This window comes from Dendrobium catenatum, unplaced genomic scaffold (assembly GCF_001605985.2).
Source record: "Dendrobium catenatum unplaced genomic scaffold, ASM160598v2 fragScaff_scaffold_1390, whole genome shotgun sequence".
In the NCBI taxonomy this organism is placed as follows: domain Eukaryota; kingdom Viridiplantae; phylum Streptophyta; class Magnoliopsida; order Asparagales; family Orchidaceae; genus Dendrobium; species Dendrobium catenatum.
In genome coordinates this window covers 108,062-131,757 of record NW_021319852.1, presented here as the reverse complement: position 1 = coordinate 131,757, position 23,696 = coordinate 108,062, and the positions used below count along the sequence as shown (strand labels likewise).

General features: G+C 37.7%; 1 protein-coding gene across 4 annotated transcripts; it reads right to left on the bottom strand.

The window, feature by feature from the left end:
- On the bottom strand, positions 1–19,010 carry LOC110115738 (mitogen-activated protein kinase kinase kinase YODA). 4 transcript variants are annotated; one of them, XM_028699767.1, is made up of 12 exons: positions 18,613–19,009; positions 16,562–17,277; positions 15,749–16,492; positions 15,280–15,367; positions 15,117–15,179; positions 9,938–10,098; positions 9,760–9,835; positions 5,508–5,567; positions 5,292–5,399; positions 2,553–2,792; positions 755–846; positions 1–668 (listed from the first exon to the last, which is right to left on the bottom strand). In XM_028699767.1, the coding sequence occupies exons 2-12, from the start codon at positions 17,083–17,085 to the stop codon at positions 227–229; spliced, it is 2,598 nt and encodes an 865-aa protein (XP_028555600.1). In that variant the 5' UTR covers positions 17,086–17,277; positions 18,613–19,009; the 3' UTR covers positions 1–226. The 4 variants fall into 4 exon arrangements, with proteins under 4 accessions (XP_028555600.1, XP_020704730.1, XP_020704731.1 ...); XM_020849071.2 differs by having other exon boundaries at positions 15,749–17,277; positions 18,613–19,010; XM_020849072.2 differs by lacking the exon at positions 18,613–19,009 and adding an exon at positions 18,297–18,606 and having other exon boundaries at positions 15,749–17,277.
- Positions 19,011–23,696: the final 4,686 nt, after the last annotated feature.

Here is a 23,696-nt window from a genome sequence, read left to right as displayed (position 1 = left end):
TAAGACAACCTTACCCAACAAATTTCATATACCATTGATGAGAATCCTGTAGCATCCCCAGCTTCACATTCAAAATTTATTCAATGGGTCAATTTGCCCCTTCATTTTACAAGGCCTGCGTCTTCTCAGCCTACATATGACGATTGCACAGATCTTCCACAATCAATCAAACATCAAAGTACTCTCTAGGTCAGGACTGTTCTACCAATTAGGGTTTTTAGGGCAATCAAATTCCATGTATACGATTCATGTTAGGTGAACGGGGATGAAGATCTAGAGAAGGATTTAACTTAATATGATCTACAAAAAATGCTGGTCTTTCATAAGATTCATGGAGATCATACCTTTGGCTGCCAAGCTGAAGGCCAAGCACATCAGAATCTGGAGCCATTCGATCCCTCGATACCGGCGAACTTTGCAGGATTCCATTGAAAAGGTCGCACCGGGAGCTTGGAAGACCTTCCTGAAGGTAAATAGGTTGCTTTGGATGGTGGAAGGGGAGGGAGCCATTGCCGCCGGTAAGAGGTGTGGAAGCACCTGACATAGTTCTAGGGCTGGAAATGGGGGAGGGGGACATTCTGCCATTGATGTGCTGTGGAGAGCTGGAAAACAGGAGAGGACTTCCTATGGGAGAGACGGGACAAGATATGTTCTTCATGCGCGCATCGCTGTGACAGATTAAACAAAAAATGGCATTTGCATTAGCTTCACCTGTCAACAATGATTGTCGAAGCAAACATAAATAGTAGTTTACCTTGTGATTGAGGATATTTTAGAACTTCTTAGTTGATGCATTGACTGTCCATCCATGTCCAAGGAGGATAGATTTCTCGCGTGGGCAACACACTGGAGTTTTGCCATAGTAACAGAAATTAAAAATGAAAAACTGTTAAATAAACTAAAAATAAAATTTGAAGCATTTGCTAAAACATGCATACAGATCATGATATGATCCATATTAGAAAGCACAAAAAAAAAAACAGACAGAACTCAATCAAATTCATTTTTGGCCTATGAGAACTCAACAAAAAATTCAATTTGTTCTTGATATGTTCAACATTTCACACATGATTCTGATAGAAAATACTTGAGTTCGCAAGTAATCCTATCGGATCTACATGACTTCGCAAGCAAACCTAGCAATAATCAGTAAAAACAGCGAGAAAATAAAGGAATCGTGGAGGACAAACAACCAAACGATAACAAATCTTATAATCAACAAAAAGAGACAAGCACAAAGCAAAGATACAAGAGATCCTCAATTCGAGAGGAGGATCGTCTCTCCCAAATCTAAATCAAGAGAGTCTAGAGCCCAAATGCCAAGAAACCCTGATTTCAAACAATCAAAACATAATCCCTCTTAATCCTCTCATGCACTTTAATACAAAAGCTTTTCTAATCTAATTTCCCTCCCAAAGCTCTAGCCGCCCCCCTCCTATTCATTTTGAATTCAATTGAATGGGTGGAACCACCCATTGGGCGGAAACACATAAAGGTGGTGGACTGTTTCCACCTGCTGAGCCGGCCAAAGGGCCGGTTCTACCTGAACCGGAGTATCAGATTCTTCACATTCATCTGTATAAAACAAAAATATTTTGCTTCTGCAATACTTGCTAAACAAAATTGAGATAATTTTAATCATAGACACATGAAATCATCCAAAAATATATTCATCAATTTATAAATATCAATAACCCTTTTCTCGCTCACTCTCCACACCAACAAGCTTTGTTTGATCAACCGCAATTTGATCCTTTTCCAAAATTCCATCAGCTTGCCCGTGCATCTCTAAAAAACTTCAACTCCTTGCTGGCGCATCTCCAACAAACCATCCAATGACAGAAGACTAGGTTGGACCGACTATATAAGTAGTCTTCAACCAAATATTATAGGTGAATTTTAATTGGAATTTTGTTGGGGAAGCCCAAAATTAAGCCCACTCATTTGGAGCACCTCTTGGGATAGGTGAGCTTCTGATAAATTGCAACAAGAAGAATTGAATTTTGAGGCCCAACTTAGTACAAACTAGGTTGGACAAATGTACATAATACCTTAGTATGCGAGTTGAATTGTTACATGAACACATAAAAATTTTGGCACAAAAGCCCCACTCCTTCCACTGTCATATAGTATATTGAATGGAAGTATCCATTGATTTATTTTCAACCTAAACTACGTATAGTATTGACTTAACTAACCATTAGACACCAAATGACCATCATCTACGGATATATATATATATATATAGGTGTGTACTCATAGTTTTGATGGTCAAAAGATCGTGCATGGATGAGGTGGTAGCAAGTAGTCACGAAATTGAAGAATAAAGCCTCAAGTTCCTTGATCTTAGTTGTTTTATAACAAGAAAAGATAAACAGACACTGTTCAATGACTTCTTAATTCATGTTGGCAGATCATCTAAAGAAACAAAAACAAATCAGGCTCATTATTACATGGAAGTTGGAAAAATCTTAGGTTTAACTATGTAAAAGCCAATCTACCTGGGCAAAAAGAAACCTCAAAATTAAGGTTTGAAATATACAAAATCGTACCTTGGTATTTGGACCATTTGAGATCCCTGAAGCTTGTTCAGGAGGGCTAAAACCAAGAGTTGATTTTTCCAGTGGGGAAGCATTTCTGATGAATGGATGCTGCAAAAGCTCAGCAGCTGTAGGGCGTTTAGATGGATCACGTTGTAAGCATTGCCTTATAAAATCCTTTCCTTCATCTGAAAGATGATCAGGTATTGTCGGAAGCTCTTTACTATTTCCAATTTTGAACATAGCTGCAACCTTTAGACCGTAATAAGAAAATATTAACAGGCATGTAACTGAACACAGACAATAGTGATAGTGGAATTTACAATATAAAATTTGCATCTAACCATGCCATACTAATGTGAAATTTCCAAACCATCGAGATTCCATAAATTATGATATTCCAAAAATACTAAGGATAATGGTAACGCTGGAGCAAAATTATGCAATACAATTTTCGTTGACAGCACAAGATGTATTGAAGGGCATACTTCTGGTTCCACTTATATAAAGGAAAAGATTATTTCAAAGATTTGCCTCTCCTTGCTTGTATCATGAGAATTGGAACTCTAGAAAAGTAGAGATAGTAATACACCAAACGAAGCAAAAGCAAAATTAATGATTTCTTCTCACTAGATTGTCTTTTATTTATATAGTTGTAGAAGTTCTAATGTCGACGGGCAATTGCATTTGCAGTTATTATGATTTCAGTCGTTAATTACCCTGTGAACTGTAAAACTAAGATTAGCAAAAGAGGTACTTCTTTAGCAAGAAGAAAGCAACAACCAATTTATGAATTCTCACCAATCAGTTCTTAAACAAATCAAATACCAAAATAAAAAATATTAATAAACTAAACACAATCACCAAACACTGGAATAATTTGGCTTTCTAATATAATTTTGGTAATCAGCTTTCCTGTAGCTAGCCGACAATCACCAGTATGTCACTTTTCACAGATAGTTCATCAGATAGTAACACCAACCTATCTAAGATCTCCTTTACAAGAGTTTAGTACTTTGATAAGCTTTCACAGTTCTAATTTTATTCTAGGGACCAGTAATACCATTAAAGAACAGAGGAGTCAAATGCAAATAACACAACCAAGGGTACAGGTATAAGGAAAAGAAAAGGAATCTACTATTTTTCAATAATTTCATAGTAAAAATTTTGCCATTAGAACAAGAAGGAAAGATGTTGCTTCGCAGAGGAGATAACCATAATAATTACACCAATAATGCAATGACTGAATCAAGGCTGCTCAAATAGAACGGTTACTTAAAGGTTATAACTCTAATGACCAAGCATTTTTTATATCTCATTTAGCACTCTTGTGTAATATCATGTAGCACTCCACGATAATGAACCAAGAAAGATTCATAAGGTTTGCTGCCTGCAGTTGGGATAAGGCTAATGATATTGTTAATGATAATTCAAATATAGGGAAGGTCTAAGATCTCTCTCTCTTTTTTTTTTTTTTTGTGCTTTGTAAGATTCTAAATGGTCTCAAATGTCTCAATAAATTAATAAAATTTGATGAGTAGCTTTGTAAGGATGTTTGTATAAAGCTCCAAGCATGTTTTTATGATTGAAAAATTTCACACTGAAAGTGTTTAGAGTTTTTATTGAACATAGAAGAGAAAAATTATTCAAGATGCATGAGATTGGAATGACCTAATCAATGGTGCCACAACATGATGACATTGCCTTGATTAATGCTGGTGGATAGAGCATTTCAACCAATCGCTAACCATATTATTGGATACTTAATTTCAAGGCAATAGAGTATTAGACACATATTAGCATCAGCAATCATCTTCCCAAATACAAGTCCTAAAAAATAAGCATATTTCAAGAAAATTTAGCAACATAATTAACGTTGCTTGTTAGTTTGCTTATGAAAAATAAATTACAAATTAGGGTCGGGACCAAAAGAATATAGTTAATTATTAGGTCTCTAGAAATGATGATAGGCCCGATGCCAAATACATTAAGAGGCCATTCCACTTTTCGATCAGAGAGGTATTCATTTATGAAATACAAATGCAACCTCGATCATATGATCTAATGCAGTAACGTTCAAAATCCAAGGACAAGACTTCTCTTATTGAACACTTAAAATGCACTTATAAATTTAGCTTTTTGTGCAAATGAACGTGCAACAATGTTATAGATGGTGTTTTGTTGTGATTAATGGAATGATTTTGGTGATATTTCATTTACTCCCTATTGAATTGGCTTGTTTCCAGAGCTAATGGAGTCTCTGTATGGCAGCAATGCGTTGATGACCCTTGCCTTCAATATTGTCTGCGTTTCCAGTCAGCAAGCTTCATGTGAATTTTCAAACACATTTCTTCACTAGTTTTCAACAATGTTAACACCACGCCAAGTTTTCTTTAATGATTGTCCTTGGAGATGTGGAGACTACAAGCCACAAGAGCAATATTTTTCATATTTAGGACTGTTATTATGGGATTCTAACATAACTTTATCCCTGTTTTATTTTCTTTTAAATTCCCAGAAAGGCTTGTCAAATGCTACGAAGAGATTTCCTAACCCATTGATAAAAAAACTTATTTACTCGTAGATCTGTATGTGAAACAAAAACCTTAGCATGCAGCACCGATGCAAAATGAATCCAAAGCAAGATTTCTTTTGGGGAGCAATTTTAGATTGGACACAAGAAAATTGATAATATTTTTGTGAAACATTGAAAGGTAAGTTAACAAGCATCTGATAGGCTTAAGCACCAACCCCTTCATATTGACTCCAAGGAGGCTTGGAAGTAGCCATCTCTAATACTGTGCATCCAAGGCTCCATATATCGACAGCAAGATTGCATCCATGCATGGTTTTTATCACCTAAAAGAATAAATGAACAAAGGAAGTATGAGCCATTTAATCACAAAAAGCAAAAGTCAAATAAAATTCTTATGGTCTTAAGTTATGAGATAATTGAAGCAAAGTTACCTCAGGTGCCATCCAGTAAGGACTACCTCTGAATGATAAGGGGCATGATTGGCCAGTAATCTGAAAGTAAGACATTACAAACACAAAACTGTAAATAACTAAGAATTCCTCTAAGTCCGCATTAAAATCCAATATCTCATTACAATTTATAAGAATTCACAAAAAACTTTAGAATACTTGGCAACTAATACGTTAAGAATATTCTAGTTTTCCATTCACTTCGAATTTCTATAGTTGCATAAGTTTATGGAATCCTGCATGCTAAAAAAACTTGAACACTGCAGTTTGTTTTTATTGAATTAGCATTTGTTAATGAAAACATGGCCAAGGGCCCCTAATGCATCAAGGTATGCAATAAATGCCTAATAGACAACATAAAAATCACATTTCACTTTCCTGGTCGCCAATGTGTTGAGGGAATATGTGATGTGAATTTCAAAATAAACCAAGGTTCAAAAAATTTACAAACAAAAATTTTCAATAGAGAAGTGTAGTACTATGAACAATATGGTAATTGACTAAGAAAGAATGAGTTAACTGATAAAGAGTGAGATATTCTAAACGAACTTTCAAGCTCAGTAAATTGGCAAGCGGTTTGCGAGGCACCAAACCAGAAAAAAAAAAAGATATAAAATATACCCATAACCAAGTTCATCATCAGCGTTATGAAAAGGAAAATAACAAATTCTCATCAAGCTAACAGGGAATGAAAAAAAAAAAAAGTTTCAAATAAACTAACCTAATATATAAAGGCATTTTATGCGGCATTAGACTTCACTTTTTAGCTCAAAAGCACAACGCCAGAAATTCTACATCAGGAAGAGAAGCTACATTTCAAGACAGACTTAACTAATTTTATAAGCTCTGTGAATTAAGCACAAAATTACCGCATAAAACCTATCAAACAACACTATTAGCACCTACTGTTGGATTCCAAACAACAAACATATTTTAACCATATTTCAAGATATTTTGATAGCTCAAATATTTTAAAAAATTATTGAGCTTTCGATCAGTAATTTACATGGTATCATTCAATATTTATATATGAATTCACAGTAGCGATAGATTACTATCCTTTTAGAATGATGATAGAGATTGAGCCATTTACCCGCACAATTCTTCTGCTTTATGTTTCAATCATACAATATTTAATTGACAAATCAAGACCATTCATCTTAAATGTCATCATGAAACATAGCATGACCCAAATTTCATCAAATTTCAAGCGTACCAAAAAAGCATCCTCATAGATGGCCTATATAGTGAGATAGATGATTCATTAAATTCACAGAGAGCGCTCAAATTGAATGAATTTTTTTTTTGCATGAATAAAAATAAATACACCTAGATCAATTTAATGGATTGTGAAATTTTCAAAAGTAACGTGTTTAACGTTGAATTTAGCAGAAGAAGCGTGAATGGGACAAATTATTAAAAACAGTGAATTCGCCGAACTTTACCACGCATTCAGAATGCGCGAGCCTGATTGGCCCATTCAAAGAATGCGCCGAACCTAATGGCGCGTTCAAAGAAAGCGCCGAACGGTACGGCGCATTCTTTGAATGCGGCTAACAATTCAGCGCATTCTTTGAATGCGCCTAACCGAGTAGCGCATTTCGCATGTTAGCCCAGGATTCCCGCAATCATTTCGGAACTTGTGCCGCGAATGTTGCGCCGAGAGCATACCAAATCCACAAATGCCAGGGAAAAAAGCAAGCCATGAATGAATGAGGGGCCGGTTGAATGAATTGGATTCCTCTCTTTGCAGATTATATAAAGTCCCCTCCCAGTGCTACTTCCTTCGCAAACTTAAGCTTACAAAATTTAGTGGAGCAGTTTAGTAAGCAAGGTTAATGTATGTTTATTTTTTTTTCAGTTAAAAATTTGAAATATATATATTAATTGTTAAGTTCTGACGAAATATTTGTTGGTTAAGTTGTTTATAAATTTTTTTATTCTTATTATAAGCATTAATTTTTTTAAGTTCTTTAGATCAACGATTAAAAAGGCGGAAGAGGTGTACGCACTGAGACGCGACTCAAGGCGAGGCGAAGCATTTGCGCGTTGAGGCTTACGCCTCGTTGGATTCAGCGGAGCGTGCGCTTATTTCGCACAGGGCGTAGGCTTCGGTTCGTAACGCCTCGAAGCGAAACAGGCACCGCTTCGATTTGTAAGTATATAGACCGAGCGGTGAGAGTCGTATAAGAGTCGAGTATTAGGGTAACATACTTGCTTCTGCTTCGGGTGAGAACTGAAAGGCGAACTCCGTCGACTTCGACGACCACAGTTCGGTCGAGTTCGAACATAACTGAAGGCGATCGAAGGTAACGATTTATTTCTTCTTCTCTTTCTTCCCGTAATCTTCCAGTCATTTGCTTCATGTCTCGCTTCTTCTTCTCCAGCTTCCTGTAATCGAAGGTTCTTTTTTCACGGCTAGGTAACGATCTTTCTTCACGTTATTTGCTTCATGTCTCGCTTCATCAGATTGTACATGCTCGGTACTGCTTAGTACATGCTCAGTACACGCTCGGTACTGAGCGGTACATGCTCGGTACACGCTCGGTACTGAGCAGTACATGCTCGGTACTGAGCAGTACATGCTCGATACACGCTCGGTACTGAGCGGTACATGCTCGGTACACGCTCAGTACTGAGCGGTACATGCTGGTACACACTCGGTATTGAGCGGTACATGCTCGGTACACGCTCGGTACTGAGCAGTACATGATCGGTACACGCTCGGTACTGAGCGGTACATGAGTACATGCTCAGTACTGAGCGGTACATGCTCGGTACACGCTCGGTACATGAGTACATGCTCGGTACTGAGCAGTACATGCTCGGTACATGAGTACATGCTCGGTACTGCCCCTTGACCCCGCGACCTGATCGGGTAGGTCGAACCCCGCCAGGGTGCAGCGCCCCCTTGGACCCCCGGCAGACTGATATATTTTTGTATTCATGTTGTTTTATTATTGGTATTTGGTAGTACAAATAATTGTTAAAATATATCCTATTGTTAGCATGACTAGTGGCACAAGAAGGAAAGATCCTGCATGGAAATATGGAACTCAAGTTGAAGTGTCAGGCGAAGGTGCAAAGAAGGGATATGTTTACATGAAATGTAATTTCTGTGAGAAGCGCATAACTGGTGGCGTCAAGAGATTGAAGGATCATCTAGCCTGCACTCATGTCAATGTGAGACCATGTGCAAAAGTTCCTGATGAGGTAAAGAAGGAATGTATAAATTATTTAAAGAAGTTTGCCACCACTCATGCCATTATTTTCGGCGCATTTTTTGAATGCACCAATCAGGCACGCGCATTCTGAATGCCCGGTACAATTCGGCGAATTCGTTGTTTTTAATAATTTGTCCATTCACGCTTCTTCTGCTAAATTCGACGTCAAACACACTGCTTTCGAAAATTTGCCCTAATGAATTTGGTTACAAAATAATGATGCTAAGGTAATATTTTTAACAATTACAAACCATCTATTTTCTTTAATAACATTGATCAATGGTCAAATCTTCATATGAAGTTGTTACCACCAAGTTCTTATGTTAAAGATCAACATTAATTATGCTGAACTTGCATTTCAATATAGTAGCATAGAAAACCACTTTTGTTAAGATAGACGTTTTCCAGATAACAGAATGGTAGTCTATACCTAAGAGAGTGAGTATTGTATTGTTTAACTCAAAATAGTAACTTGCATGAGAAAAATTTATGGGCTACACACGTTAAAATCTCTCCCAGATTTGTGGGTTGGTAAGGTGGCTTGATGCCGTCCAGCGAGTGACTTGTGCCGATAAATCCATCAAATTGATGAGTGAAATGTTTGTTCTTACCTCATGCAAATTAAGGACTAAGGACACAAAATTCAATGTGATTTTTTATAGAAATATATCATTTATACTATTTAAGCCTCCAACTTCCTGTTTGCACATCTCTGTGTTTTATTTACTTGTTCAAAGCAATCTTCTTGAACAAAACCAATATTCTTGATCAACAAAACAGTACCAGAAAACATCAAAACATAGGACCGATTCAAGATGCAGCAACAATACAAAGAACCGTGGAGTAAACATTTATAAAATTGCTAAAATTCATGTACTATATGTGCAATTTGTTTAAAGGGAACACATCTGCATTCAATTTCAACAAAGTTGTAGAAAATCACAAAATATAGGATGGTTTAAAATATATTCATGAAGCTAAAAATAAAAACGGTGAGGGCACTATTTTACATGTTTGGCCATCCCAAAGTCAGCCAGTTTTACTCGCCCATTTGGGTCAACAAGTATATTTGCACCTTTAATATCCCTGCAACAAGCATATGGATCATTAAAACAATAGATGCAAAATAGAATTACTAATAAAACAAACCTGAAGAAACTAACTAAACTATCACTAAAATTAACCCACCTATGGACTGTATTCTTAGCATGTAAATAGGCTAAGCCTGAAAGAATTTGCTGGGTATAGCTACGAATTGCTGGTTCACCAAATTGTCCATATTCCTGAAGAAGCTTATGGATAGATCCACCAGACACATACTCCAAGTAGATATAAAGCTTATCATCTACCTGTAAAAGACGATATTATACCAAATTACAAAGGGAAATTTATTTACACAACAAAAACAAATAGCCGACACATAAATCAGACAGAGGCCAACTTTCAATTTTCCGACAATGACGTTCCAGATTATAGAGGAAAAACTCATGAGAATAATAAAAAAATGTTTCAGCACAAAGATGACTGATAATAGATACATGCCATTGGTTAGGATCACGTTAAAACTTTAGTTTGCACCTTCTGCAAAGAAATACTATGAGCGGAGATGGACCATTAAGCCAACCCCAAATATACTTAGATAAGGCTTATACAACAACAACATCAACCTTTTATCTCACTGTGGGTTTGACTACATAAATCTTTTTTCTCCCTTGTGTCATGAGATAAGTTTATGTGGAATAAAAATGAATACCCTATTTTCAGTATCATTTAAGAGTTATTTTTAATTCATTACAAAAAGTGAGTTCAAAAGTTCCAAAAATGCCAATTAAGCTGTTGCTGAGTAATAATTGGTATAGTATAAGAAAATGTCCTTCAAAAATAGCAATGCATTTTCTATTCGAGCTTGAGGGATCCTTATAGCCTTTTAAGCAGCAAAACAGATTTTGGGTCTCTTAACCATGTCAATTTTAAGCCAGTCTTTGTCAAATGTCCAGCTAATCTTAAAACCTGCATACTCCCCAATGATTAAGTGAATAAACACTGAGCCAACTGAGCTTAAACAGCTTACTCCCCAACGATCAAGTGAATAATGATCAAGAAATATGGTTAGGGGCGGTAAGGCTCATCTGGCATTACTGAGAGCAAGAAAAAGATTACGGAAAATAATAGAGATTTCATCAAGAGTTCAAAATCCTCATCGTGATGATGGTTCAAAGTTTCCCCACCAGGATTAGTGATTTATTTAGGAAAAAAATTTCTCCATTTAGATCCTGTGAAAATGGATTATATAGTTCCCGGATAAAGTTGCAGAACTCCTTATTGCATAAGGACAATTTCATGAACAAGAGAAATTATGAGGTGGAGTGAAATATATTAGGTAACTCGAGTTATTTTTGTGAGTTATCCGGCAAGGCTGGTGCAGAAAGTGGCAGATACATTGGCTAGTCAATGTCCCCTCATCCCATTTGAAGGGGCATAAGGATAGGGATGGCTCACCTCAGCATGGATCAGCCTGAGACAAGTCGAGTACAACTCAAAGTGAGATGCATTAAGTCCATTTGAACACCCTAAAAATACTCTCAAATTTAGCAAATAAGACATACACTTAACCCTATGAAAAACACCCTACTTAAAGTATACAAAAATATCCCAAATCCCCAAATAGCCCTCTGCATTTAAATTCTTTCCCTCCTAGCAGTCGTTCCCCCTGATTGGCGAAAGCCTATCCGCCTAAAACATGTAGAATTTCTGCCCTTAACAGGCTAAAGCCTATCCGCCTAAACAGGCGGATATGCTCCACCTTCAAACAGCTGGTTTAACAATACCCCCCTCCCAAAGACCAACCTTGTCCACAAGAGGGAAAGGTGACTTCTTCCTTAATTTCCTGGTCATCATAAACATTAAACAATGAGAACCTTAAGCGATCGGTCCTTACATCAGTGCCCCGAAGTATACCTCTCGTGACATCTGAAACAAAGGCCCTTCTCTCTCTTCTCTTGTAACTCTATTTTGTGAGCTTCTTAAAATTGTCCCAAGTCTTCATCTTACAGACTTCTTCTTCGGGGTCTCTCGAAGAGTACCAGGTGTCGGCTCCCTGGGTGCCAAAAAGGTGGTGGTCATCCTGTATGAACCTCCTGAGCTGCTGCCTCCAATCTCTCTCTCCAGGTGCCTCTGATCCTCCACTAATTGAGATAACACCATAACCTCTCCCAAATCACGGGGCCTCGTCACTCTAACAACCGCTCAAATATCTGATTTGAGCCCTTTCATAAAGTTCACCTCCAATATAGTCTCCGGAAGACGCTCTAGTTGGTCAGGTGCTCAAACTGCCCACGGTATTCAAACACCGTCCCATCCTGCATCAGGGTGAAGAACTGCTCATAGAAGTCCCCTCCCCTCCCTTGTTTGTTCATAAACGTTCCAACAAGCAATTATTAAACTTCCTCCAGGTTCATATTGGTCGCCTCGTATCCCTCCACTGGCACCATTGTATAGTTTTCCCCTCCAAGCACATCCTGGTTGCCATTAGTCTCTCCTTTTTCATCAACCTATTGACGGTAAAGTACCTTTCCACCTTGTAAATCCACCCATGAGCATCATCTCCCTCAAAAATAGTCATATTCAGCTTCCTCACCCTAGGATCTCCTCCATTCCCCATGTTTCTGCCATAATTTTACATTCCCCAAGGAGGTAGTTCTCCCCAAGTATCTCAATCATCCCTTCTACGCTCATATCCAAACCTTCATCAATCTATCATCTTCTCCTTTCAAATTCAACATTCCTTGGATCATAATCATTCCTTCTCCTTTCAAATTCAGCACTCCTTCGCTCATAATTAGCCCTTCAGTTTCAAATTCCGCCCCTTCCCTCTTAAATTTAACACCTCTTCGTTCATGTCTGGCCTTCTCACTCCTCTTGCCATACCCTCTACGTGGCTCCTCCCTAGGAATAGGCTCTAGGAGAGGCATTCCACTCCCGAATCTCCACCTCCTGAGTTTTCGTTCAACTTATTGGATTAGGGTTTTCCCCACTTACTTAGTCGCCAGAGGCTTCCCTCGCCTCCTTGGCCCCTCAAGCAACTTCTTCAACATCTCCTCTAGGATGGTAAAATTTGCATCAATCTTCTCTTTGATGGCTGAAATTTGACTTTTGGAATCTGAAAGTTGAGTTTGAAGATCTGATATCTGATATTTCATATTTAAATTGTCTGATCTCTCCTTCTAGCACTTCTACCTTTATTCCTGCCATAGGTACCCATATTTAGGCTCTAATAGCAAAGAAACAACAACTTTGATGCGAATCTGGCCTCCAAACAGCAAAAACAAAATCGGAGAGGAAACGTAGCAGAAATCAGCGATAAAGACTTCTATTTCAGCCCAGAAAATTGCTTTAATACCAATTTCATAGAAAAACATTATTAAAATCACAATAAACTTTGCTGAATTTAAATTTCAACAAGGAGCAAAATCAGAAATAAGAAGAACATAGGGAAACATAAGCGAGAAATGATTATACTAATAGTAGATGGAACAAAACACACAAGATACAATGGATCTCGGTTGGAGAGGAGGATCCAGCTCTCCCAATCTCTAGCCGGCGGCTAGAGCTCAAAACATCCTAAGAATACTCTCAAATTCAACAACCAAGATATATCCATAACCCTAGGAAAAACACCCTACTTAAAGCATACAAAAATATCCCAAATCCCCAAATAGTCCTTTGCATTTGAATTCTTTCCCTCCTAGCAGTCGTCCCCCTTGATTGCTGGAAGCCTGTTCGCTTAAAACAAGCAGAATTTCCTCCCTTAACAGGTTGAAGCCTGTCCGCCTAAATAGGCAGATCTGTTCCGCCTCCAAATAGCCGGTCCAAGTTAGCCCGGCGAGACCGGACTAATAGAAAGCTAAGTCTGGAATAAACTTAAACCAAACAGTATCTAAACAGCAATAGCACCTAACTTTTATTAAAACCATTTTTCTGGGTCCTCGGATCATATGTGGCACCTCCCCAAGTAGCATGATTACTAGCAATTTAGAATTTAGAATAGCTGCTTCAAAACTCAAAAATAAAACTATTTTGTCAAATATTGGTGTTTACAAAAAACATGCACTTCTTTGGTTGACGGAATGAATGAACAATCACAGCTACAACCAGTAATTATTTAAAACATCCAACTGAAATAAACTACCACAACTATATTCATCCAACAAGGAATTCTTACAGCGTATCATCCTAAATATACACATTTACTATAATAGCAACATAATCATAAATAATACTAGCATATCACCCGATCTATTAACTCAGACAAAAATGTCACTAAAGTTATCTAGTACTATCCTAAAAGGAGAATTACATTTAACCTTCTATAGAAGCACTAGGGGTGTAAGTGAGCCGAGCCGGCTCGTGAGCCGGCTCGAACTCGACTCGTTAACGAGCTCGCGAGCCGAGCTTATCGAGCTTCGAGCTCGAGCTCGAGCCTACAATCGAGCTCGAATGCTTAACGAGCTCGAGTTCAAGCTCAGCCTGACTCGACTCGAAAGCTTATCAAGCTACTCGATATAATTATATATATATTATATTTATAATATTAATTATATATATAATAATACCCATCACATGCATTGATAATTCTCAAACGAGCTCGATCTCGAGCTCGAGCTTTTCAAACGAGCTCGAGCTTTCGAGTCGAGCTCGAGCTTGATATTTTCTAAACGAGTCGAGCTCGAGCCTACTAATCGAGCTCGATCTCGAGCTCGAGCTCGAGCTCGAGCTCATTAAGGACTAAACGAGCCAGGCTTGATAAGGCAAATACTCGACTCGACTCGACTCGTTTACACCCCTAAGAAGCACCCATAAGTTCACCTTAATTAAGAAAAGCACCATCCTTATGCTTTTAAACTACCCAGCAGCACTCCAGAAAATAAACAAAAACAAAAAAGTCAGAATGAGGCTTTTCTTGAAGGTAGAAATCATGATGAGACCTGTGGCAGGCTCACATTGCCATTCATTCGTGTATTTTTCGTTCGAGGTTGTCTGGTGGCAGCTGGTTCTTCAGCCCCACAAGGTTAACGTCTAAAGCTAATTATCTTATTCAAGGCTATAGTCTAGCGCTGAGAGTTGATTAAGTAGCATATTAGTAAGAAGATATAGATTAAACTGGTATATGAGTTAATATTAAGTATTAGAGTGGAATAAAAGTAAATTTATGCTTAGGTGGGTGCATTACTTCTCTAAAATAACTTTTGCATGAAAATGGTATGTAGGAAACAAATTGAAAAGGAACAATAAGCTGCACCCATGCGCAGATGAATCCAGACAAATATATGATTATTTGAGCAAAAAACATTACAGCTGATATCTTTACCGTTTCACATCCATAGTATTGCACAACATTATGATGACGCAGCTGCCGGAGGAGAGAGATTTCCTGGAGAATATATTGATTAGGAAATGAAATACAATCAGAATAAACTGCAGCAATGCAAAACTAAGTGAAATCATTCTTATAAGCATAGAAAATTTCTTACTTGCCCAAGCTGCTTTGCACTTTCTTTTGACTTGGCATCATCCATAAAAAGGGTGACTTCTTTCATTGCACACATTTCACCACTTTCACTACATGAGAGCAACGGCATTAGTGAACCACAAAATAAATCCAACAAAGTAACCAGGAAGGTAAAGAAATAACAGCGAATGAACACCCATTCACGCAAGCACGCATGTGTTCCCAACAGATGACAAATTTGTGAGAGCACGCCCTTCAATCATAATCAATTCATCAAAAGAATAATCTCACAATTACTGGTTGCGTGCATTCATGCATCCAAAAATAAAGACAATTTTGACACCATGAGTAATGCAAACAAAGAATTATCAGTCAGTTAATGAGATGCAATAGAACATTAATCCGATATATCAGTCAGTTAATGAGATGCAATAGAATATTAATCCGATATGGCCAGCATACAAAATAGAAAATGTTATCGAGTTACATACCTGTTAAAGCCGACATAAACATGCCCAAATGTACCCCTCCCTATGAGTTTTCCCTTCTTCCAACGTGAACTAGGACTTGGAGGGTTATCTGTTCTTCCAGGACTTCGAGGGATATTGGAAGTACCAGATTGCATTTGCATGTTAGTTGGAGAAAATGGAGAACTGTTAGAAACATTGATTGGTGGCAGTGGTAAACGGTGGCTTTGCTTCTTAACTTCTTCAGGCCGACTCGTAGGTGATTCTGGTGCAGTACCACCAGCCCTTGGATGGAGAGGAGAGACAGCTCCACTATGTATTCTGGAGCTTGGACCAGGGCTTGTCATTCTAGGACTAGGAATTGGAGAACATTCTGGACTACCCCTGCTGTGTTGCCAGAATTGGCCCAGCATTTCTCCCCCCATTGAGTTATGCCCAGATGTCTGTCCTGAGCCTGGGCTGGAACACTGGCCAGACCCAAGAAAAGTAACATCTGGGTAAGGCTTTGCTGCCCAATATGCATTGGTGGGGATCTGTTCAGGGAAAACCCCTCTTATGGGACTTCTAGAAGGACTTGACATTGAGCTATCTGGGGCACTTCCAAAAGCGCCATTGCGAGCACCATGCATCATGCTATGTTGACTTCCCAAAGGCCCGCGCTTGGGTGACGTAGATAAAATCTGGCCATTTAGCAGTGACATTGCTGGTTTTGCAGTCTCCATTGAACTCTTCCGAACAGTCATAGAAGACTGGTCTCTTTGGACCCCACTACAATAGATAAAATGTAAGCTTTCAATCTCTAAGGAAAGAATGTAACAGGAAAGTAATGTTATGCACCTGATTCCTCTATCAAAATCATTCCCAACAGGACTATGCAGGCGAGAGTCTGTGGCTTCATCACTATCAATGGAGCAGTAACTTGACACAGATGCAGTGGCTAAGTCTCCATCAGTATCTGCCATTTCCGGCCTCCTTGGAACACGGCCTGGAGTAGGCATTGGCAAAAGCAACTTAGGTTTTCCACGTTTTTCCAAGATTGGCTTTGAGACATTGATTACAGAGGATGTTCGGCATATCGCCTGCTGAAGACCAGGAAGTGGAAGTGGTTGGGCAACTGGTCTATCTGCAAAACTTTGACACCGTGATACCTGAGTGGAAGGAGAAGTTGATATTGACTCCGCTCTTGATCGAGAGCCCTTCTCTGAGGCAATGTCACTGCATCTTTTACGATTCACGGCTGATTTTACAGTACCTTTCTGATCACTTGAACTTATAAACCTGTGCAATGTATCTATAAAATTCTCCTTGGTTGTCTTCTTCTTAGAATCTTTAGAGCAGGATTTTCCCCACCATGACGGCATTTTAGTTATAATTGACAATATTGTTGGTGTTTTTCTAAATTTCACTAGCAGCAATCATATGAAATCAACAGGTACAAAAATCAGTGTAGGGTCCAAATATAAAAGAATTCTAGTCTTGACTTATCAATTAATATCCTTTTTAAAAGGACAACCATCATCAGTAGGACTTCCAAGAGTAGGACATCAAGCGGCCTGAAAGAAGAAATAAACTTCTAAGGCATCGATAGCGGCATAGAGCAACATAAACAAAGCAGCAGTTTACAACTTAAAAGGCCAATCATCTATCAAATAAGTTCAATAAAATCAAAAGTAAACCAGTCTACCTTTACAAGCATGGAAATGCCAAATAAACAACAATTTAACAACATTGGTTTATCATGGCTAAAAAAATTTATATAGAATCATGTATGTTTGTGTGCCAAATGAGATATTCTAAATAGTAGGAAAAACAGCCTATGTGCTATAAGTGGTGCATATGTGCAAATCATATCAACTTATTTGCTCCCTAAAGCGCTATTATAAAAAAAATGTTCTTTTTAGTAAATTTCTGCTTCAGCATGCAATTTTGTTTGAGAAGCATTTGAAATCAATTTATTTCATTCATCTTAATATTCTTTCATTTTACTTATTGTTGGTAGTATATTTTGAGATGGCACATTCATTTGTTGTTAACTATGAAGGATGGAAGACATCAACAGTTTGTAAGCATAAAAAGAGCCCAAGTCGCTTTAGTTTAATTGCTGACTATTTCAAATGAAACAGTCATAAAGCAAGCAGCATTTTTAGAGAACGTATTCTACCGGATTTATCTTAATTGGTGTTCCCTAATAATTTATGGATTGTTTAGTCGCCAGTAGCAAGTAATGGCGGCAGTTTCGCAGGAATCCACAGCCAGAAAAACACAAAAAGGGCATAGCCGGCTATCTTTTAATCTCGATACTTCATTATTTCTTTCCCCTAATCTATTGCTACAGTTAGACGCGTTAGCCTGCATATATGGGTGTGTACCTAATCCAACTGTATACTCGTCCTTCTGCATCAATTTTCAACTAAAAGCTCGCAACTTCCTCTAAGAAATGTGTACGCATTGGGATCATTGAAGAAGCAGAATTAAAACATTAATTACAACAACTTGATGTGACACTTTAGATCCTTGAATTTCAATAACATTAAAATAAAAAAGAAGTGATAAATAGTTTTCAATCTCCTACCTACTTACCACCCCTTTGTCAGTAATTGCCTCGGTCAACTCTCAAGAGGTAACATTTGCCTTCGCCTACACATTTCACTGTAACCAATAACTTCAAGCTTCCCGTGCAATAAAACCAGTCTAAAATAACTTAAAACACCACAGAATCTTATTTTCACGCCTATTATTCCTCAACCAAATTCACACCAAGTTATCCCAGATCTCACACTACAGAATCCCACAGATCTGAAGCTCAAAAGCGGATTGAAGCCCAAATACTTAAACAATACAAAGCATTCCACTCAGAACACCACAAAAATAGGCAACGTAAGGCTTACCTAGCTCGCAGAGGCAAACTCCCCTGCTTGGAGAGAACCCCCACCAGCAGATCGGACGGTGAAGCCTCCAACCAGCCCACAAACTCAAAAAACCACCTCTCACCAGTGTTCACAACACCAAAGCCACTCCAACTTGAGCCTCACCGCTGCCCTAGATTCCCAGCTCGCCACCCCCAGCGAGATCCCTCCGGCCAAACCCAACCTCCCTTTAGCAGAAAAGCGCCTCACCAGTTCCAGAAATGCTATACTTGCGAAGCTCTCACCTTCAGATTCGAAGCAATCTGCAGCTCTGCACCGAGAAATAGAGAGATTCGAAAAAGTAAAAGAGCATGAGGACAATGGAGAGAGAGACTGAAGAGCGAGCAGCTTAGGTTCTGTACCTAAAGAATTTTAACCAAAAAAAAAAAATCCCATAAACAGAATAAAAGCTTATTATATTCGTACCCTACTTTCATGTGATATACTAAGTGGAGTGTTAGTAGGCTCGCAGCCATTGGCCAAAGAAAGTACTGTAGGCTATATAAATGGGAGTGGTAATAATATGCGTAATTAATAAATTTGGTGGAGATTAATCAACCTTAATTAAAAATATATAAAAAGGATAAAAAAGTTGGCTTTAGCGCTTAATCACCGCAGTTGTGGAGGACGCAATAGCGAATTCAAAAAAGCTTTTATTTATTTATTATTTAGCATTGACTAATGATCTCACTGCGCAATTAATCGCGGATTAAGACTTTAAGCATCTTTTAATTAATGGTTTATGGGTAATTTACATGGAAATTAAAGAATGCTTCTTTTGTTTTAAAAAAATCAGATTTATTAAATATTTGAATTTGTGATGTAACTAATCTCTGAGCGAGCCTATCAACAACCAGCTCCATAAATGCAGGACTCGGAATTATTTTCTCCTCTCTTAAGAGGAGGCGTCATATGAGAGGAGAATCGAACATGTGTTGAGGGATCACAAACATACTCTCTCATTTCTCCACAGCAGCTTCACAGTCAACTTTATAAAATATCATAATCGTCTAACAGTCCCTTACGATATATTTAGAATCATTTTTTTTTTCTTTTTTTTTTTTCATATCACAATAGTTCGATTTGATTGTAGTTTTTTATAATTTTGTATGATGGGAAGTTGCTTCTTATAATAAGATTTGTTAATATGTGATGGATTTATGATGTATCATCAATTAATTATCCTGATCGGACACGAATCACGAGGCAAAATCGAGTAAAAAACTTTCAAAATTAAATACGGGATCACCTGAAGTTCGATTTCAGTGAACTTATAGTCAAACTGAGCATCTCGGAAATACGAACTAAACGACACAAATTCGACTCAATCCGAGCCCAAATGAGTCCAAATCAAGCACTCGAAGCGCTATTGGAAAGTTCAAACCATAATTTGAGTTACCAAATGGTTTCAAAATATGATGTTTTTTATAATAGAATCGAGCGGCTCGACGAGATGAATCCAACGAGTCCAAGATCGCCGAATTCTAACATCATTAAGACCTTTAAATGTCTAACAAACAGAGCACGATCAAGGGATTCAATATCGGCCGTCCATCCGACCACTACCTATTTATCCTTGATCTCTCATCTATTTACAAACTATGCCACTCCATAATATATATAAATAGACCCCTCATTTCTCATGAGAGGGGATCAAAGCAAAAAGAGAAAAATAAGAGAATAAGAAGAGAATAATAGGAGGGAAGAACTCCTCATCGACCACTACCACAGTTCTGCCCAACGCCGAAATTCTACCAGACTTCCGAATGATGCCAGAGTTCTGTCCGACGCTCAAGGGACGCTAGAGTTATGCCCAATTTCAGAATTCTGCTCAACTTCGGAACGGCGTCAGAATTCTGCCCGACCTCCGAAGGATGCCAAAATTCCGCCCGATCTCCAAGTAACGTCGTAACTCTGCTCGACGTTGTAACTGATTTGCAATCCCGAAGAGATCATTGTAATATGATCGTTCTAATTTTTAAGGACAAGTCAGTCTCTTGTATTTCAAACAAACACTAGTTGAACTCTTTTAACTAAGCGTGGCTCGATGGTTTTTCCCCTTTAGGGGTTTTCCACGTAAAAAATCTAGTGTTGTTATTTCTTCTCTGTTTGTGTGCTAGATATCCGTACAACACTGAGACAGAAGTTTTTTAACTCTATCGTCGAGTATATTCTAGCCCGCAATAATTTGCAAATGCAGGTCTTTGATATTCCTGAATAAAATATATATTTATAATATTCACAACAACATTAAAGAAGTATTCTTGTCTCACCTCACAACCACATTTACAACTTGTTGTAGCCATCCCAAACACCTTTAGCAATCACAAATAATATTATGATTGAAATGTAATTATTCATGAATCATGATTGTGGTTGGAAAGTAGCTTTTATAATTAGGAACTCTGACCAAGGTTTCGTGATTGGGACGGTTTTCTTACTGTTTTTTAAATCATTTTTTTAGTGAAAATTTTAAGTTTTTTGTATTAAAAAATTGTTTTAAGAAGCATTAAAAAAAGCTAAAAAATAAAACCTAAATTTTGCCCTTATATAGATTAGACTAAACAATGGAAGAATTTATGGAAAGTTCTAAGAAAAACTATATAGAGAGAGGTAAGCTTTGTTAGATCACTTGTTGATTGCCTAGCCAATGGAGAATATTTTAATATTAATTTTAACCAAAGACTAAAGTGGTTAGACATACTGCCAATTAATGAAAAATAATGCATTCTATTATTATTTTTAGCATCATATAAAATTGATTTTTGATTCATTAAAAAATAAAAAAAATATAATTTATTTATTAAGATTTTTCATTTTTTGTAACTTCTTCTTCTACATTATTATGCATCATCAAATCTTAAAATAAAAATTATCCTATTTTGCTGGATCTCATCTTTGGTACTCGTTTCTTATTATGTATGTGCTTAAAGTTTCGTTTGAAAAAACTTTATTGCTGCTTTATGAAGCTGTTTTTTAGCTTTTTTTTAACTAAAAAGCTGCACATCTTCATGTCAATTCCTGTGCTGAATTTTTAGGCAAGATTTTCTGCTAAAACTTCAGCACAGTAATTGCATGAAGAAGCGGCAATGTCACAACTATTGAAAAGGGCCTTCTAGTAATTAACTTAATTTTAACTACTATGGCCTCGTAAATCTAAAAATAAATTGAACAGGCCTTCAAAGAACCAAGCAGCTAAAGCCCTGCAGGTGCCTTTATTGGCCCATGCTCTAAGTAACAAGAAATCTCTTCTGCACTTTGTATGGAGGAGCTTTTGGGCTTGGAGTTGGAAAATATGAAATATCTTTTGTGCTTGGTGCACTATGTATGGGAATCATTCTTCATGAGAGATTATTCTGTATGGAATTCGAACGCATACGGAAGCTAATTCGGACTCGTCACGTCATCCAATGTATTGTGTATTGGGTGACGTGACGTGTCCGGATTGATCTACGGACGTGTTTGAACGTCACATGTAATAATTTTTCCTTATTCACGCAATTAGTTGGTGGTTTTTTACAATTTTGAGTAAAATTGAAATTACTTTAAAATATTTTCGGTCCAATTATAAAGCAATAGAAAATTTGTGGCCAAATAAATATTATTGTTGCGATCTAAAACATAAAATAACAAAAAAGCTATCCCAAACATAATCTTTATATTCAAGCTAAATTTTACTTATTTGAATCCTTTTATTAATGGTTGCCCTCCTACCTCAGCATTTCTAGATTAGCTAAAAAATATATATTTGTAATATAAATAACTAATAAAGTAATCAGTGCATGAAAATCATTCAAAAATAATAAAAAGTTTATATAAATTATAATGCATTTAGATAAAATTTATTCAAAATAAATTCATATAAATAACAAGGCTATTATATAAAAAGTGAAAGATTACTTATTTTGCATTGTACAATGATGTTTGGAAATGGAACAATTCAATGAGAGTGAGTGAGTGAGATCATTAGCTAGAAGAGAGAGGCAATATGTTTCAAATTCTTAGTTCTATGTGGAATTTGATTATGTTGATCAATCAGATTGTACTATTGCCTTGAACCTCAAGTCATTTTCTCTGTTTGGGGGGCTAACCCTTTGCTAGGGGTGCAAACGAGTCGAGTCGAGCTTGAGTGAGGGGCTATTTAGTCGAGATCGACTGCTAGATACTAAGCTCAAGCTCGAATCGTCGAGCACAATCCGAGCTCAAAATGTTGTGATTCGTCATCCCGAGGTCTGTCAAGGTCGAGCACAGTTTGTCATCATCGCATCCATTCTGAGCTCCATTGTCGATATTCGCTCCGTTGTTGTTGAAGTGTTTTAGTCGATGCAACAATTATTGTCGTTCCGAGCTCGTTGTCGAGATCCGCTTCGCCGCCGTTGAGATATGTCGTCACGAACACGTCCGTCCGCGTCCCGAGCACATTCGCTGTCGTCGTCCCAAGATCGTTCTCGCGAAACCCGCCCAACAGAGAGGCTCGTCGAGCCGACGAGTCGAGTCCAAAGCCTGTTCGAGCTCGATAAGCTTGACTGGTTGAGCTTGTTACCGAGTCGGCTCGCAAGTTGGCTTGACTCGGTTGCACCCCTACCATCTACTTCAATTTGGGTCTTTGCAACATAATTGTTTTTGTTCATGCAACGCCCCACATTATATACTTGAGTATCATGGCGCTGTGTTAGGGCTGTCAAAATCGGGTCACGGGTCGAGTTCGGGTCCAACCCGAAATTTACCCAACACTGTTCAACCTGACCCTAACCCGACCCGTTTTTGCAAACGGGTTGGTTTTCCGAACCTGAACCCTACCCGCTTCGAGTCCGGCTCAACCCGAACCCGACCCGGTTCGGGTATATTTTATTAAATTTTTTTACTTAATTTAATTTATTTAAATTTAAATCAAATTAAGGTAAGATTTACTTCAATTAATTTAAAATAAATCAAGATTAATTTAATTTGGGCAATAATGTTTATAATTTTTTGAAATATAATTTACTTATTTCATAAAAATCAATTAAAACCCTCATAAATTAATTAAAAACGGGTCAAACCGGGTTGATTTCGGGTTTCCGGGT

What these genes read in the sequence shown, in the direction of transcription:
- LOC110115738 (XM_020849071.2), bottom strand. Translation starts at nt 17,085, where the DNA reads ATGCCGTCATGGTGGGGAAAATCCTGCTCTAAAGATTCTAAGAAGAAG. An exon ending in GTTTATGTCGGCTTTAACAG is followed by an intron (nt 15,368 to 15,748) that starts GTATGTAACTCG and finishes GCTCTCATGTAG; the next exon opens with TGAAAGTGGTGAAATGTGTG. An exon ending in AATACTATGGATGTGAAACG is followed by an intron (nt 10,099 to 15,116) that starts GTAAAGATATCA and finishes CGTCTTTTACAG; the next exon opens with GTAGATGATAAGCTTTATAT.